Source organism: Megascapheus bottae, chromosome 3 (genome assembly GCF_031878675.1).
Source record: "Megascapheus bottae isolate mThoBot1 chromosome 3, mThoBot2.hap1, whole genome shotgun sequence".
NCBI lineage: Eukaryota > Metazoa > Chordata > Mammalia > Rodentia > Geomyidae > Megascapheus > Megascapheus bottae.
Window position 1 is genome coordinate 90,686,994 of NC_143511.1, and position 16,722 is coordinate 90,703,715.

General features: G+C 48.0%; 1 protein-coding gene across 1 annotated transcript in view; it reads right to left on the reverse strand.

The window, feature by feature from the left end:
• Pnpla7 (patatin like domain 7, lysophospholipase) overlaps positions 1 to 16,722 on the reverse strand; it is a 65,282-nt gene that overhangs the window by 39,000 nt on the left and 9,560 nt on the right. The window contains exons 9-15 of the mRNA XM_090331033.1: positions 16,273 to 16,353; positions 13,615 to 13,741; positions 12,152 to 12,292; positions 4,745 to 4,845; positions 4,414 to 4,560; positions 1,881 to 1,958; positions 386 to 591 (exon numbers count right to left, since the gene is read on the reverse strand). Of these exons, the coding sequence (XP_090187159.1) occupies positions 386 to 591; positions 1,881 to 1,958; positions 4,414 to 4,560; positions 4,745 to 4,845; positions 12,152 to 12,292; positions 13,615 to 13,741; positions 16,273 to 16,353 (881 nt within the window). The remainder of the gene's footprint in view (positions 1 to 385; positions 592 to 1,880; positions 1,959 to 4,413; positions 4,561 to 4,744; positions 4,846 to 12,151; positions 12,293 to 13,614; positions 13,742 to 16,272; positions 16,354 to 16,722) is intronic.

Sequence of the window (16,722 nt, forward strand, 5' to 3'; positions counted from 1 at the left end):
AAGCCCAGGACTGGCACAAAAAAAAAAAGAATGGGTCTCCTGAGCATAAGCAGGCTAAAGAGCACAACTCCCTGGCTGTCCTATTCCAGCACGTGAACCCACAGACACATACAGATGGGTTAGAACTACATACCCAAGGAGAAAAGAGTACACAGCAGATATCTATGGATCAGACGGAAGCCCTGACTTACTGTCATGGCACTAATGCGTATAGCCATTAAACGTAACAGGAACTCAAAGGGCCCAGGAAAGCAAGCAGCGGGCCCTGTCCTCAGAGTCCTCAGAGACAGAGGAGATAGGGGATAGCTGAGTAAGCAAGACAACAGCTGCACAGAAAGTGTCCCTGGTACCTCAGTGGGTGAGAGGATGGAAGGGCAGGACTCACTCATAGAAGTGGGCTTTGGAGATAGACAGGAAGCTGCAGTCCTTGTTGGCTCTGATAGTAAACATGAGGGGCTCTCCAGTGAGCACTGCCAGCTGGCCTACCATTTCTCCCGGATGGGTGAGGAACAGGCAGGTGTCCTCCTGGCTGTCAATCTTCTGTTGGTATACATGTAGCAGCCCGGAGACCACAAATAAGATGTTTACGTCCTGACAAAAATAAAAGGTAGCCTGGCCTTAAGGAGATGCATCAGATGTGGCCTGGGATTTCGTATTGGCCCTGGACTCAGGGCCCAAGATATTTAACCTACTGAATTCCTGCAAAGCCCTATCATGCTAAAAAATAATGCAAGCAGCCGCTTCTATGCCTGTTGCTTCTTTGCATCATCTGTGGACATAAGAAGCCTTGGGGGCTGGGAATGTGGCTTAGTGGTAGAGTTCTTGCCTAGCACACATGAAGCCCTGGGTTCAATTCCTCAGTACCATATACACAGAAAAGGCTGGTCATGGTGGTAGGTACGGCTAGTGGTAGAGTGCTAGCCTTGAAGAAAAGAAGCTCAGGGCCAGTGCCTGGGTTGTACGTCTTGAACTCAGGGTCTGGATACTGTTCCCTGAGGTTTTTTTTTTTTTTTTTTTTTTTTTTTTTTGCCAGTCCTGGGGCTTGAACACAGGATCTGAGCACTGTCCTTGGTCTTTCTCAAGGGTAGAACTCTACCACTTGAGCCACAGCACCATTTCCAGCTTTTTCTATGTAGGTGGTACTGAGGAATTGAACCTGGGTCTTCGTGCATGCTAGGCAGTTACTCTACCACTAGGCCAAACTCCCAGCCCGTCCCTAAGATTTCTGCTCAAGGACTCGCTAGTGCTCCAGTTCCTCACGTCTTAGCCTCCCGAGTTGCTAGGATTACAAGTGTCAGCCATCAGTGCTGACAAGTTCTATTGGCTTATAATTTAGTTCAGCAATACTTACGGATGGTTACTCATCCGTCACAGGAAACTTACTTTTAGGTCAAATACATGCATTTTCCCTCCCTTTGTCTTCCCACTTACTGCTCCAATTTTCCTACAGAAGTGAGGATATGGCCTCTCTCCTCAAACCCTGTGGTGAAGCCAGTACACCCAGAGCTTACAGCCTGATGAATCTGCCCTGAACATGAGCCAAAGCTTGGCTCATCTACACATCTACCATTCTTCACACATCACATATTTTGGCCAAATATCAACACATGTGTCCCAGAAAACCATTCGGGGTCTAACCCCTACTTCTTTGTGCTCCACTGTGGGACTCTTCACAAACCTGTTCATTCTAGTCTAATCCTTCAGGTTCCAGAAAGAGGGTTAGTGTAACAAGCATAAGCATGGGGTGGCTACACAGCCAGGCACAGGGATGCTGAGGACAAGGGTCTCTGAGATGGTGCCAGAGTTGCAGCAGCTCACTGCTAGAACCGCTGCCTCACTCCCCATGCCAGCGCTGACCAGTCCCTGGACCCTCTGCTCACCTGGTCTCCCTGTTTTGACACTACTGTGCCTGCAGGGACATGGAGAAATGTCACCCGGCCATCCAACAGAGATGGGTCCTACAACAAAAAGGTTTTTTGTTGTTGTTGCTGTTGTTGTCTGCTGGTCCTAGGGACTCGAACTCAGGGCCTGGGCACTGTCCCTGAGCGTCCTTTGCTCAAGCCTAGCATAAGCAGTAGAGTACTTGCCTAGCAAGTCCAAGTCCCTTAGGAGCCCAAATCCCAGTATAGAACCTCACACTCAGCAGGTGAACTAGGAGACAGGGACAAGGACAACAGGATAGGGAGAAGTACCTAGGTTTTATTTCCTCCCTTTATCCCTCAACTTTGACCAGAGACTGAATGAGTCAGAATTCATGCCAAGCCACAGCACAGGTGACCAAAACACTGTGGGGGGAGGGGAGAAGGGTTAAGGAGATAGATGCTTCTGAACTGAGGGCTCAGGAAATAAAGGCCCTGAGAGGAGCAGGTGCTCTGAGATGTTTTCCCTTTCTGTAGAATCCCTCCCCATCCCCACCCTCCAGAGTTTACCACTGAGGCACAGAAGCAGGTAGTGAAGGGAACAGAAAGGGAGTTTGAGATAGACTGGGATCATGACAGAGACACAGAGAAAAAGAGAGAAGGATGGGCCCAAGAAGGAGGCAGGGCCGAGGCCTGGCAGGGCTCTGCCAAGAAAAAATGAACACACATAAAAATTAATTCTATCATCATTAAAACCTAGGAAGAGTCAGGCATGGTGGCTCATGTCTGTAATCCTAGCTACTCAGGAGGCTGAGACCTGAGGCTCACGGTTCAAAGCCAGCTCGGGTACTAAAGACCGTGAAACCTTTCTTTTCTTTTCTTTTCTTTTCTTTTCTTTTGCCAGTCCTGGGCTTGAGCTCAGGGCCTGAGCACTGTCCTTGAACTTTCTCAAGGCTAGAGCTCTACCACTTGAGCCTCAGCTCCACTTCCAGCTTTTTTCTATATGTGATACCAAGGAATCGAACCCAGGTCTTCATGCATCTACCACTAGGCCAAACTCCCTGCCCACTGTGAGCTTCTATCTTCCAATTAACCACCAGGAAACCAGAAGTGGCACTGTAGCTCAAGGGTAGGGAGGTAGCCTTGAGCCAAAGAGCTCAGGGACAACGCCCAGACCCAGAGTTCAAGGCCCATGAACAACCTACCCAACCAAATAAAAGCCCTAGGAAGGCAGAAAGAATAATAAAGCTTTCATCAACATAGAAAAATCTTTATGATATCAGAGAAGGAAGTATTACATAAATGGGGCGCAGGAAAAGATAACTTCCACTATTTTATTGTGGAACCTCTGTCCCCAGATATCATGCAGAAGACAAGTCCTAGAGCAGACAACACACAAGAAGGAACTGTAGTCTAGAAAATATAGAAAGCCAGGCCAAGAGTGTGGCCTAGTGGTAGAGTGCTTGCCTAGCATGCACGGAGCCCTGGGTTTGATTCCTTGGTACCTCATACACAAAAAAAAGCCAAAAGTTGTGCTATGGCTCAAGTGGTAGAGCGCTAGTCTTGAGAAAGTTCAAGGACAGTGCCTAGACTCTGAGTTCAAACTCCAAGACAGGCAAAATATTCAATCTACATATCTATGCTATGTAAATATTGAACTATACAACTCAAAGGGAGGGACAAGAGGGGGAGACGGGGTAGAAGGAAGATGTAACAATAACAAGGGGCTTTGTACTCATAACCTGACTTGTGCAATTGTAACCCCTCTGTACACTACCTACTAGTAACTAAAAGAAGCAGGCTATAAATACCCCCATGAAGTGGCATTCATGCCCAGAGCACATACTAAGAGCAGACAAACTGAAAGTGCTGACTGGGCACATCTACCAAGGTGTCACGAAACCTGATCAAGTGGCCCTGAGCTAGACAAGCCATGCACAAAGCCGTAGGTGGTGATGGAGCAGAGCTTGGTATGCTCATCATGGCACACCAGACAGGGATAAGCGGGGATGACAAGGACGGGTCACTGTGTAGTCATAAGCCACACCTGCGGCAGTCGCTCAGAGGAAACCACCCACACTCTTCCCACAGAGTCTAGGGATAGGCGAGGTCAACCAGGGCATGTAGAGACACAGCTGGGTACACGGCAGAGGCCGCCTCTGAGGGGGCCTGAGTGGGGGATGCACAGTGGGTTTCGAGGCTTCCCTCAAGGTCGTTTCAGGAATACTTATTAAAATGGACACAGATATGTTTTCCTGTCTTCCACATAAAGAGACAGACACGTGAGGAAGACAGTCCTCAAGTGATGCCAACAGACACAGGCCTTGGCCAAAGGGAGGTCTCCAAGCATGACTCCCTGCCACTGTGATCCTGGGGTGAGAAGAGACCATGGCACACGTCATGGACTTGTCAGGAAGCACCAAGTGAAGGGTCCATGGGCAACAAGACCCCTTGAGGCCCCCTTTACAGCCTGGCCCTCCATGCCTGGGACACGGCACCAAAGGAAGAAAGGCCAAAGCCAGCTGCCACGTCCACTCGGAGCCTGCATACGCACGTCCAGCTTCATCAGGGTGAGGAGGTCCTTCCTGGCAGCTCTGAAGATGGACTCTGTCCTCCTGCTGGCACCAGGCTCCTCCCAAGCCTGGTCCGAGTAGTGAAAGACCGCAGAAGGGGTGTCTGAAACAATCACACTTCTCTTGGACTTCAAAAGAACAGAGACAGGGACATCAGAAGAGATGGCAACTGGAAGCAGTGGTGCTCAGCTCAGCGACCCACGACTTACATGGTGGATGTCACATGCGGGCAACTTTCTCAAAGCTTCAGCAAGTAGGGCAGCAGGCAGGGCCCCAAGGGAAAAGGTGGGCATGTGCAGGGCAGAGACCTACCTTGCCGGTCACAGAGTTCCCAGGGTGCTCATCTGAGTGCAGTGAAGTCCTGGCCTGGTTGCACACCATCTCCAAGTCTGAAGTGGCCCCCACATGGCCTTCTACACACAGAGAGGAAACTCAACTCAGTGCCACCTGCGTGCATGGACACACTGAGAAAAGGCTGAGGACACCCTGAACACAGAAAAAACACAAACCTGATAAAGAAGATTGGCCTTTTTCTTTTTTGGCCAGTCCTGGGGCTTGAACCCAGGGCCTCGGCACGTCCTTGAGAGCTCTCAAAGTTAGTGCTCTACCATTGGAGCCATAGCCTCACCTCCGGCTTTTTCTGGGTATGTGGTACCAAGGAGTCGAACTCAGGGCTTTGTGCATGCTAAGCAAGCACTCTACCACTGGGCCACACTCCAAGCCCAGGAGATCGACCTTTTATGATTTCCTTAGTCCTTTTTGTGCTACTATGATAGATATCCCCGAGTCTCACTCAGTACTTTATAAAGCAAACAGACTGATTTAGCTCATTGATGCTGGGGATTGATTCTAGGGCCTTATCGCCTTGGGTGAGCACTGTCACTGAGCTTCACCCCGGGACCAAGCTTCCAGGACATAAACAACTAGGAGACAAAACATCTTCCAAACCATAGCAAGAATCTACAGTTCATTTTTAAACATTAAATACCAGGCTTAGCACATCTCGCTGGATTCTGACAAAGCATATGGGCCTTGGATCACAAGAGCTAGCATGGAACACTTCTCACTGTATAGAAGCTATGCATGCAAGTGCCTTGTCTAAGCTTCAGGTCCATCATCCAAAACACAGAATTTATAGTGCCCATTTCTCAGAGTTATTTTAAAACTTGTTCATGGTCATATAAACAAAACTTGACATCAATAGAAGGATATAAATAAGTTACAAAAATAACAAACTGCAAACACAGCATGGGTGCAAGGTATTGAGTACATGAGCCCCACTCACAGTATGTTCCAGCAGGGCCAAAATCAGAGCCATAGGCATGCCAACGCATCCGGGAGGGGGACTCAGGGGGAGATGCAAGCTTTTTCTGACCCTACCATACACGCACACGGCACTGACGGAGTTACACACTTAAGGTTGATGGATTCACTTTGCATTATGCAGCAGTGAAGCACTACCACTAAAGAAGCAATCCTAAGCTGGAAGCCAGTTGGTGACAACAGTCCACGGTGCTTACTCTGGCCAAGACACAGATTTCCCACATGGGTATGGGAAGCACTCAGCAATTCACAGCCTATGACACCCTCAAAGGCACATCTGGCTCTAGTAACCCCTAGGATGTAGCTAGAAAGTGATTTTTTTTTCCACTGATATTGGGGCTTGAACTCAGGGCTTGGGCACTATCCGTAAACTTTCTGTGCTCAAGGACAGCACTCTACCTCTTGAGCCACAGTTCCACTTCTGGATTTTTGGTGGTTAATTGGAGATAAGAATCTCACAAACTTGTACCTGGTATATTGTGCATACGTTTGTTTATTTGAAATAGGAAAGGGGAAACAAGATGATTGGAAGGGGGTGGAGGAGGGGAAGTGGGAAAAGCATGAGAAGGAGTATCAATGTTCAAGAAGTATGGCCAGGAGTTTGGCCTCGTTGTAGAGTGCTTGCCTAGCATGCATGAAGACCCAAGTTCAATTTCTCAGTACCACACCACCAGAAGTGGTGCTGAGGCTCAAGTGGTAGAGCCCTAGCCTTGAGAAAGCCCAAGGACAGTGCTCAGGCCCTGAGCCCAAGCCCAAGACTGGCAAAAAAAAAAAAAAGAAGAAGAAGTAATGTACCCACTACCTGAAGAATGGAACTGTAACCCCTCTATATCCACTCCAACAATTAAAAAAAGAAGGATGTCACAAACTCCTGCCCATGCCAGCTTTGAACAGCAATGCTTAGAAGTCAGACTCCTGAGTAGCTAGGATTGCAGGCACAAGCTTTGTGAAATTTAAAAACCTACAATTATTAATCTAAATAGCTCCAAGTAATCACAGAAGGCTGGCATCAAACTACACAGAAATTTTCAGTGATGAGAATACTCAGGGTTTTTTGTTTGTTCTGTTTTTGCCAGTCCTGGGGCTTGAACTCAGGGTCTTAGCACTGTCCTTGGACTTTCTCAAGGCTAGAGCTCTACCACTTGAGCCACAGCACCACTTCCGGCTTTTTCTATGGATGTGGTAACAAGGAATCGAACCTGGGTCTTTGGGCATGCTAGGCAAGCACTCTACCACTAGGCCAAACTTCTGGCCCCAAGAATGCTCAGTTTTAAAAGGAAAACCACTGGATAGTTACCAGAAAAATGAACTTGAGATCAAGTATTTTTCACAGCCACGTGAAGACAGCCCTCTTCACATAGCCTGAGCCGCCACAGAGTCCACGCCACGTGGTCCTCAGAAGATGTTGTTCCCAGAGACAGCAGTGCTGAACCAGAGTCACAGATGCTGGCAGGCCAGAGGAACCAGAGTGCAGCCCCGACAGGGAAGCTTTTGGAGCATGGCACGTGGCCCAAGACCTTTTGACCTAGCAGTGGGTCTGCACGGTGCTTTGAAGACATTATTTCAGACCAACCTTGCTAGCCAGACTTGACAGCACAAACCTGTAATCCCAGAACACAGAGGCGGAAGCAGGAAGACTCTCATGCTCAAGACTACCTAGCCTACAGAGCAAGTTGAACACCAGCCTGGAATATATATAGCAAATATAATCTAAAAAATAAAAAAGCAACCATGCTTTAACATTACCCTTTCATGCCAAAAGAACAGTTGAGCTCATATGAAAGATATAAACAATAGTACTTATTTCTAGGAACAATATAGACCACTTTTTTTTTTTTAATAGATGCTTCCAGCCTGCATCTTTTTTTTTTTTTTTTTTTTTTTTTTTTTGCCAGTCCTAGGCTTGAGCTCAGGGCCTGAGCACTGTCCTTGGACTTTCTCAAAGCTAGAACTCTACCACCTGAGCCTCAAAACCACTTCCGGCTTTTTCTATATATGTGGTATCAAGGAATTGAACCCGGGTCTTCGTGCATGCTAGGCAAGCACTTTAACCACTAGGCCAAATTCCCGGCCCTAGACCACTTTTTAAGATTATGATGATACCCACTAGTTTTAAAGTTACTTCTTTAAAAATTATTTATATAGCTATTTTCTTTTTGTTTTTTTGTCAGACGTGGGGCCTGAACTCAAGGACTGGGCACTGTCCCTGAGCTTTTTTGCTCAAGGCTAGCTCTCTACCACTGTCAGCCACAGCTCTATTTCCAGTTTTCTGGTGCTTAAATGGAAATAAGAATCTCCCAAACTTCCCTGCCCAGGCAGGCTCTGAACCATGGTCCTCATTTCTTACCCTCCTGGGTAGCTGGGATGACAGGTGCGAGTCACCAACTCCTGGCTTCTATTTTCTTTTACATCAATAGGATTTTGAAATGTTTAAAAAAAGCAATCAACAGTAAGTTGTTGATCCATACTGAGATACTATGTATTCACAGTATTAATTTATGATTACATGGCATAAAAATAATTATATTATAATTTATATAATATTATATTTGTTGTATTTAGAATATAGTTATATAATTATATTTTTAATATATCATTAATATAAATTAGAATTCATAAACCAAGATACTATACCAAAATCTATTTTAAAATAAAATCTGCCCATACTCCCAGAAATAAATGTATGTACAGAAATACAGTGTTTCCATAGAATGCTACTATATATTGCTGTTGAAAGTTAAGATGCTAGATTTTTTTTGCTTTAAAGCATAGTATTTTATTACAGATGAATATACAAAGTTGATCAAAATAGAATGTTTAAAGATAAAACCTGCTGGGTGCTAGTGACTCACATCTATAATCCTAGCTACTCAGGAAGCTAAGATCTGAGGATAATGGTTCCAGCCTTGGCAGGAAAGTCCATGAGATGCTTATCTCCAATTAACTACCAAAAGAGCCAGAAGTGGAGTTGTGGCTCAAGTGGTAGAGGCCTTGAGTAAAGAAGCTCAAAGGCAGCACTCAGGCCCTATAAGTTCAAACCCCAGGATTGGCAAAAATAAATAAAATCCATTTGTAATAAAGCTACATTTCAATATCTAAAATACACCCTATACAACAGTTAGAACACAGTTCTTTGCTAACATGGAATTAGTAGTATGCATGAAGATAATTACCTAGGAACCATTTTGTCATTTTTTTCCATTTCATCAGAAATCCAAAATATAATCAGGTTATAAAATCAAATAGGATTGGCTTCCTATTCAAACCAACATCCTGTATGCTATTCCTTGCTGTCTTTTCACCAGTCTACTTCAAGCATCCTTGGAAGAAAAAATTCATCAACATAACAAAACTAAATATCAGCACTTGACCAAAAGCTGGGAGGAGAAGGGAGTGGCAGGGGCAAGTGTGGCCTAGTGGTAGAGTGCTTGCCTAGCGTGCACAAGATCTGGGTTCGATTCCTTGGTATCACATACATAGCAAAAGCCAGAAGTGGTGCTGTGGCTCAAGTGGTTTAGCACTAGCCTTGGGAAAGCCCAAGGACAATGCTCAGATCCTGAGTTCAAGCCCAGGATTTGCAAAAAAAAAAGGAAATGTACTTACTCCAAGACGTATGTAAAGGGAAGCCCTCTGTATATCACCTCTAAAACAATTAAGTAAATTAGGGGGAAATGACGTCTACCTTCAATTAGTCACCAAAAAAGCCAGAAGTAGAGCTGTGGCTCAAGTGGCAGAGTGCTAGCCTCGAGCACAAAAGCTCAGGGACAGCACTCAGGCCCTGCATTCAAGCCCCAGGAAAATAGTGCACATGTATGTACAGACCTATTTGGCCCTACCCCAACACTATCTGAAGACAGCCACCGATGGCCGGCGAGCACCCGAAATGTGCTAGCATAACTGAGGAGAACATTGAGTTTTAATGTTAATAACCACATCTAGGTCTGAAGCAGCAAGAATTTCTTAGGCGCTGGTGTCGTGTGAGCAGTGAAGTGCTCCAAGGTCTGTCAGGAAGTCAGTCCCATGCACACCACTGCATGTGCACCACGACCAGCAGCTCCAACAGAAGCATGCATGCACACTCAGTTGACACAGCAAGGAAAATGACTGCTAATCAACAGTGTGTGTGAGTATCATAGAAACAGCATGGAGTCAGTCCAAACAAGTTCATCCCATACCATGCCTTTTTTTTTCCCAGTTCCAGGTCTTGATTTCAGGGCTTGAGCACATTCCTTAGACTTTCTCAAGGCCAGAGCTCTACCACTTAAGCCATAGCACCACTTCCAGCTTTCTTCTATGTATGTGGTACCGAGGAATGGAACCCAGGTCTTCGTGCATGCTAGGCGGGCACTCTACCACTAGACCAAACTCTTGGCCCCTCTTTGGACTTTCTCAAGGTTACAGCTCTACCCCTTGAGCCATAACACCACTTCCAGCCTTTTGTGTGTGTGTGTGTAGTACTGAGAAATTGAACCCAGGGTTTTGTGCATGACAGACAAGCACTCTACCACTAGGCCACGCTCCCAGCTCCATGCTTTTTCTACAGACAACTCAGCAAAGCTGACCCATACTCTAGAAACCAGGATGGCAGGTAAGCAATGGTACTGCTCAGGAGGCTGAGATCTCAGGGTCGTGGTTCAAAGCCAGCCTGAGAGACTTTTATCTCCAATTAGCCTCTAGAAGACGGGAAATGTGGCTGTGGCTCCAGGAACAATGCCCAGGCCCAGAATTCAAGCCCTATGACCCACAAAAAGAAAAAAAAAATGACACAGTGAAGCTGTGTCACACCTATACTCTTAACTACTCAAGAAGCTAAGATGTGGAAGATGGTGGTTTGAGGCCAGCCTGGTGAGAAAAGTCTGTTTGATTCTATCTACAAAGCAACCAGAAAAAAACAGTTGGTGCAGGGTACTGGTAGCTTATACCTATAATCCTAACTACTCAGGAGGGAAATCTGAGGAATATGTTTCAAAGCCAGCTCAGGCAGAAAAGTCTGTAAGAACTCTTTATCTCTAATTAACACCAAAACTCCAGACCTGGCACTGGGACTAGATTGGCAAAGCAATCTAGCCTTGAGCAAAATAGCTTAGGGACAACATTCAGAGCTTGAGTTCCAGTCACAGGACTGGGAACAGAAAAACAAACAAACCCACAGATCTGGATACCAATGGCTCTTGCCTATAATCCCAGGAGACAAGTTCAAAGCCAGCCCAGGCTGGGAAAGTTTGCGTGATCTTGTCTCCAATAAACTACTCAGAAAAAGCCAGAAGTGGTTCTGTGGCTCAAATAGTAGAATGCTAGCCTTGAGCAAAAGCTCAGAGACAGTGCCCAGGCCCAGAGTTCAAGCCCCAGGACTGGAAAAAAAAAAAAAAAGAATCTCATCAACAGTTTTGGAAAAGAAAATCTGATTACCTTCAGATTATCAGATCAGGAAGCTTAATGGTGATGATCAATGAGTGAGTTGGGCCAGCATGGCTGCACTGCCAGCCAGGGCTGGACGGGTCCTGGGGCGACACACACGGCTGCTGGGCGCAGCACCCAGGCTGTGCGTGCACCCACAAGGTCCACGCTGGCCACAAGCAACAGAGTTCCCAGCAAAGGTCAGCAGGGACAGGAGGAAGGAAAAAGTTAAGAAGCACAGCATGCTGACTGAGGAGGAAGAGGAAGGGACCCAAAGGACAATCCCTCAAGCTGAAGGCAGGGGAGACCGGGGGAGGAAGTCAGGAGGTAGAGACCCGGGGAGGATGTCAGGAGGGGGAGACCGGGGGAGGATGTCAGGAGGGGGAGATGGGGGGGAGGAAGTCAGGAGGGGGAGACCGGGGGAGGAAGTCAGGAGGTAGAGACCCGGGGAGGAAGTCAGGAGGGGGAGACCGGGGGAGGATGTCAGGAGGGGGAGATGGGGGGGGGGAGAGGAAGTCAGTTGGGGGAAACCAGGGGAGGAAGTTGGGAGGGGGAGACCAGGGGAGGAAGACAAGGGAAGGGGGAGTACAGGTACCCCAGACATGAGGCTGTAAGTGAGAAAGGGCTAAACGTATGTAGACTAGCTCAGTTCAGAATGGAAAGACCAGGGGAGGGGAGCCTGGCTCTGGGGAGGGATGCAGCAGGGGTGGCTGCTGACAGGTGGCACTAGACCCCAGCGAGAAGGCCTCAAGCACAGCGCTGGTGGAGCAGGGTTCACAGAGGTGCTCACCAGGATGTACCCACTAACACTCAACCCCGAGGTGAAAGTCCAAGCTCAGGCTCCTCAGGGCCCACGGGCTCTCATCCACCTCTTAACTGTCTCAAGTTCAGGAGCTGTATCTCCCTGAGCTGTACAGGAAGATGACACTGTGTGCAGGATCTACTCAGACACACAGAGCCTATCACAACATCAGCTGATCAGCGATGGGCCTCCTTTACCTTGTGAGGGTGAAGGGTCAAGGTCACCAGCCTGGGGCTGTCCCAGCTCATGTGAGATCTCCGCAATCACTGAAGGCAGAGGGGAGGAGCTGCTCCTCTTCAGCAGAGGCCCAGAGGCTGCTGGACGTTTTCCCCGGCGATCTGGGGAAACAGGCGTGAACCAACCCAGGACCTACACAGCCCCAGGGTGTGGCTCTAGCTCAGGTAGGCATATCCAGAATCAGGATGCCCATCGCAGCACATGGCCAGCAGATGGTCCCCCAAAACGCCCTGTGTACCTGCAAACTCCCCCCCACCTTAGTCCACCTCACTATCAGCACTTGCCAGTGGGATAACAAGCAAACCCTGCTTTGACCACTCCAGCCCTGCCCTCAGACTGGCCCTGCTCTGACCACTCCAGCCCCGAACCCCTCTTGGCCTTCCCTTTCAGATACTCCTGAACTGCTACCTCTTGCTGTCCAAGAGTGCAAGGGAAAAATCCCTGCTGCAGAGGCAGCTGCTGTTCATCCTTCTCTGGGTGTTTTTCCACAAAGGTGTTTATGTGGGACAAACTGCAGCGCTGATGTTTCCTAGTTCATCAAAGGACCCCAGCCTTGTCACCAGACAGGACACTGACTGTCTCAGGCTTTTCATTCTGCAGACCTGTAAACTTCCTTAACCCTGGTCTCTGCTGAGACCCAACCCAGGACAGACACCCTGTTTTGGGCCTCAAGCTTCTGTCACTGAATATTAACTGAACGTTCAGAGAAAAGTGCTACTCAGGCTGAAAAGATTAAATAGAAATGTCCTCAAGTACATTTCTAGGAAAAATCAGATTGTCTAGGGCTGGGGTTCATGGCAACTGAGGTCCAGAGCCTTGACCTAGGGTCAATTAAACATTGCAGCTGGAATTTGGCCTCGTGGAGTCTCGCAGTACAGACAAAGGAACATCTGTGTTCCAGTCCACTTGAACCCCAAATCTTGTCTTCCTTAACTTCACACACTTTTACTAGCCACTTGAAATCTTTTTTTAGAATACCATAAGCAGTTAAGGTAGCTTTACAGTAATGTGGCAGGAAATACCTAAAGAACAGGGGGCAAGGCCGGGAGTTTGGCCTAGTGGTAGAGGGCTTGCCTAGTATGTATGAAGACCTGGGTTTGATTCCTCTGTACCACATACATAGGAAAAAGCTGGAGGTGGTGCTGAGGCTCAAGTGGTAGAGCTCTAGCCTTGAGAAAGCCCAAGGACAGTGCTCAGGCCCTGAGCTCAAGCCCAGGACTGGCAAAAAAAAAAAAAAAAAAGAACAGGGGGCAAGAAAACCCAGATATATACCAGGTAACCTGGGCACAGGTAAGGTAACCTAGAGACAAGTGAGGAGACCTGGGGCAGGTGAGCAGACCTGAGGGCACAGGAGAGACAAAGGAAGTAGAAGGGAGAGGACCCCAGGCTTGTGGCCTGTGAGCTCTTCTGAGTTGCACATTACCTGAGTCACAGGACTCCTGAAGCCGTGGTACCCTCTCCAGCTGCTCTTCTGGACCATAGAATATCTGCCTCTTGGCCCGACCAGCTGACACACTGGCTACAGACACAAGAGGAATGGCCTGGCTCTCCTGGAGATGAGGAGATAGATCAGTGCAGCTCTCAAGGCTCGCTGGGCTCCCACAGGTACACCATCAATGAAACCCTTGAGCCACGCACAATGCTCAAGCTCTAATCCTAGATTCTGGGAAAGTCCAGATTTGGAGAAGGATTGAAATACAGAAAGTTGTCAAGACCTACTTCAACCAACAGCTAGACATGGTAGTGCACAGGTCCGTCATCACAGCAACACGGGTGAACAGAAGACCCCAGACCAACACTTAAAAACATAATCATGAGCTGGGAGTTTGGCCTAGTGGTAAAGTGCTTGCCTAGCATGCATGAAGACCAGGGTTCTATTCCTTGCTACCATATACATAGAAAAAAGCCTTGAAGTGGTGCTGTAGCTCAAGTGGTAGAGCTGTAGCCTCAAGAAAGCCCAAGGACAGTGCTCAGGCCCTGAGCTCAAGCCCAGGACTGGAAAAAAAAAAATCACCAGGCATCAGTGGCTTTCGCCTATAATCCTAACTACTCAGGAGGCAGAGTGCTGAGGATTGAAGCTCAAAGCCAGCCCGGGCACTAAAGGCCATGAAACTCGAAACTCTTATCTCCAATTAACCACCAGAACCCCAAAAGTGGCGCTGTGGCTCCAGGGGTAGGACAGTAGCCTGGAGCTGAAGAGCTCAGGTTCAGTGCCCAGGCCCAGAGTTCAAGTCCCACGACTGATGGTGGGGGGAGTACTAGGAAATCCAAGTAGGTCAAAAGGAAATGGCTGCCGGGAGTTTGGCCTGGCCTAGTGGAAAGTGCTTGCCTGGCATGCATGAAGACCTGGGTTTGATTCCTTGGTATCACATACATAGAAAAAAAGCCAGAAGTGGCTCAAGTGGTAGAGCTCTAGCTTTGAGAAAGTCCAAGGACAGAGCTCAGTCCCTGAGCTCAAGCCCAGGACTGGCAAAAGAAAAGAAAAAGAAATGGCTTAGCTGGGTGCTGGTGGCTCACTCTTGTAATCCTAGCTACTCTGAAGGCTGAGATCTGAGGATTGGGAGGGGTTGTTTTTGTTTTTGTTTTTGAGGGTCATGGGGCTTGAACTCAGAGCCTGGGTGCTATCCCTAAGCTCTTTTAGCTCAAGGCCATCACCCTACCCCTGGGCCTGGGCATTGTCCCTGAGCTCTTCAGCTCAAGGCCACCACCCTACCCCTGGTGCCACAGCCCCACTTCCCAATTTCTAGAGATTAATTGGAGATAAGAGTCTCACTGACTTATGCCCAGACTGGCTTAGAACTGTGATCCTCAGATTTAAGCCTCTTGAGTATCTAGGATTACAGCGTGAGCCACCACATCTGGCAGAATTGAATTGCATTTTGAAGCCAGCCTGGGCACTAAAGACCATGAGACTCTTATCTCCAATTCATCACAGAAAGGAAAAAAAAAAAGGCTGGAGTGAAGCTGTGGCTCAAGTGGTAGAGTGCCAGCACTGAGTAAAAAGGAGTTCAAAGATAGTGCACAAGCCAGGAGTTTGAGCCCCAGGATAAGTAAAAAAAAAAAAAGGTGGCTTTGTAAGCTGTGCTACCACCTCTGAGTGGCTGGTGTAAGTTCTGCCTGCCACCGGATGCTCCACATAGCCACAAAAAGGACCCAGTTGGGCAGAAACGTTCATATATTTCCTTAAGAGAGAAAAATAGGGGCCGGGAGTTTGGCTTAGTGGTAGAATGCTTGCCTAGCATGCACGAAGACCCAGGTTCAATTCCTTGGTACCACATACATAGAAAAAAGCCGAAAGTGGTGCTGAGGCTCAAGTGGTAGAGTGCTAGCCTTGAGAAAGTCCAAGGACAGTGCTCAAGCCCTTAGCCCAAGCCCAGGACTGGCAAAAAAAAAAAAAGAAAGAAAAGAAAAAAAAGAGAAAAATAGCATAAAACACAAAAGAGTACTCCTTGAAATTTCAGACCTGAGATGATAAACCTCAATTATCATCCAAACGAGGGGGCTATCAAATGAAACAGTCATGAGCAGCATGTGCTGAGTACCCACCCACCACCATTACGTAGGGTTCTGTTCCTGTTCCTACATCCGAAGTGCAGTGGATGGAGGGACAGCAGGGGATGACATCAGCTTCTGACTTAGTTCTCATAGAGCTCCTCTAGTTGGGAACTAGTCTTTTCTATTTTGTATCCAAGGTGCCTGACAAAGAGGGGAGGAGCCAGACTCAAGGGTCTCATATCCTTGGCAAATGTTCTGTTTCCTCCCCAAAGGTCAAGAGCAGACACAGAGCCACATGTCAGCAAGAGAGAATGCAAGAATTAAGGTGGAAAAGAATGATGGTTCAAGCCTGTAGTCACAGTCACTGGGCAGGCAGTGCTGGGTCAGGGCAGTGGTGAGAGAGGCCTGGGGGACCATGTTCTCCACTGCACAGCAACAAGGCAAGATAAACTCATGTCCAAATCCCTGACTGCCACACCAAATTCTGCCCACCATTCCCTCCCCCAAAGCCAAGGCTGAGGCTGCCTTGTGCAGGCACGGGTTGTACGTGCAGCCTGTGCCAGGCTGGTGGGGGCTCTGTACTCACGGGGTTGAAGAGCTCTGTGGTCAGGCCCAGGTAGTTGTGCAGAGCCAGAAAGGTCACCCTCTGCAGCCGCACCATGATGATCTGAAAGATGCCAAGGCACACCGGGCGCAGAGGCTCACACCTGTCCGCCTAGCAGCTCAGGAGGCTGGAGTCTCAGGACCTGGCAATCTAGCCTGGCCTAAGAAGTCCACAAGACTCTTATCTCCAATTAACCGCCAGAAAGCCACAGTGGAGTTGTCGCTTAAAGTAGTACAGGAATAAGAGCTCAGGGGTAAGCCCCAGGACTGACAAACAACAACAACAACAACAGATGCCAAGGCATGTGCAACCCAGGTTTGGTACAGCTGAAGCTGAGCCATCCGATTTTAGGCCACAGGGATCCCTCAGGCTCAAGGCCTCAGCACAACATATCACTAACGCAGACGTACATGGAAACTGCACCATCTTCAA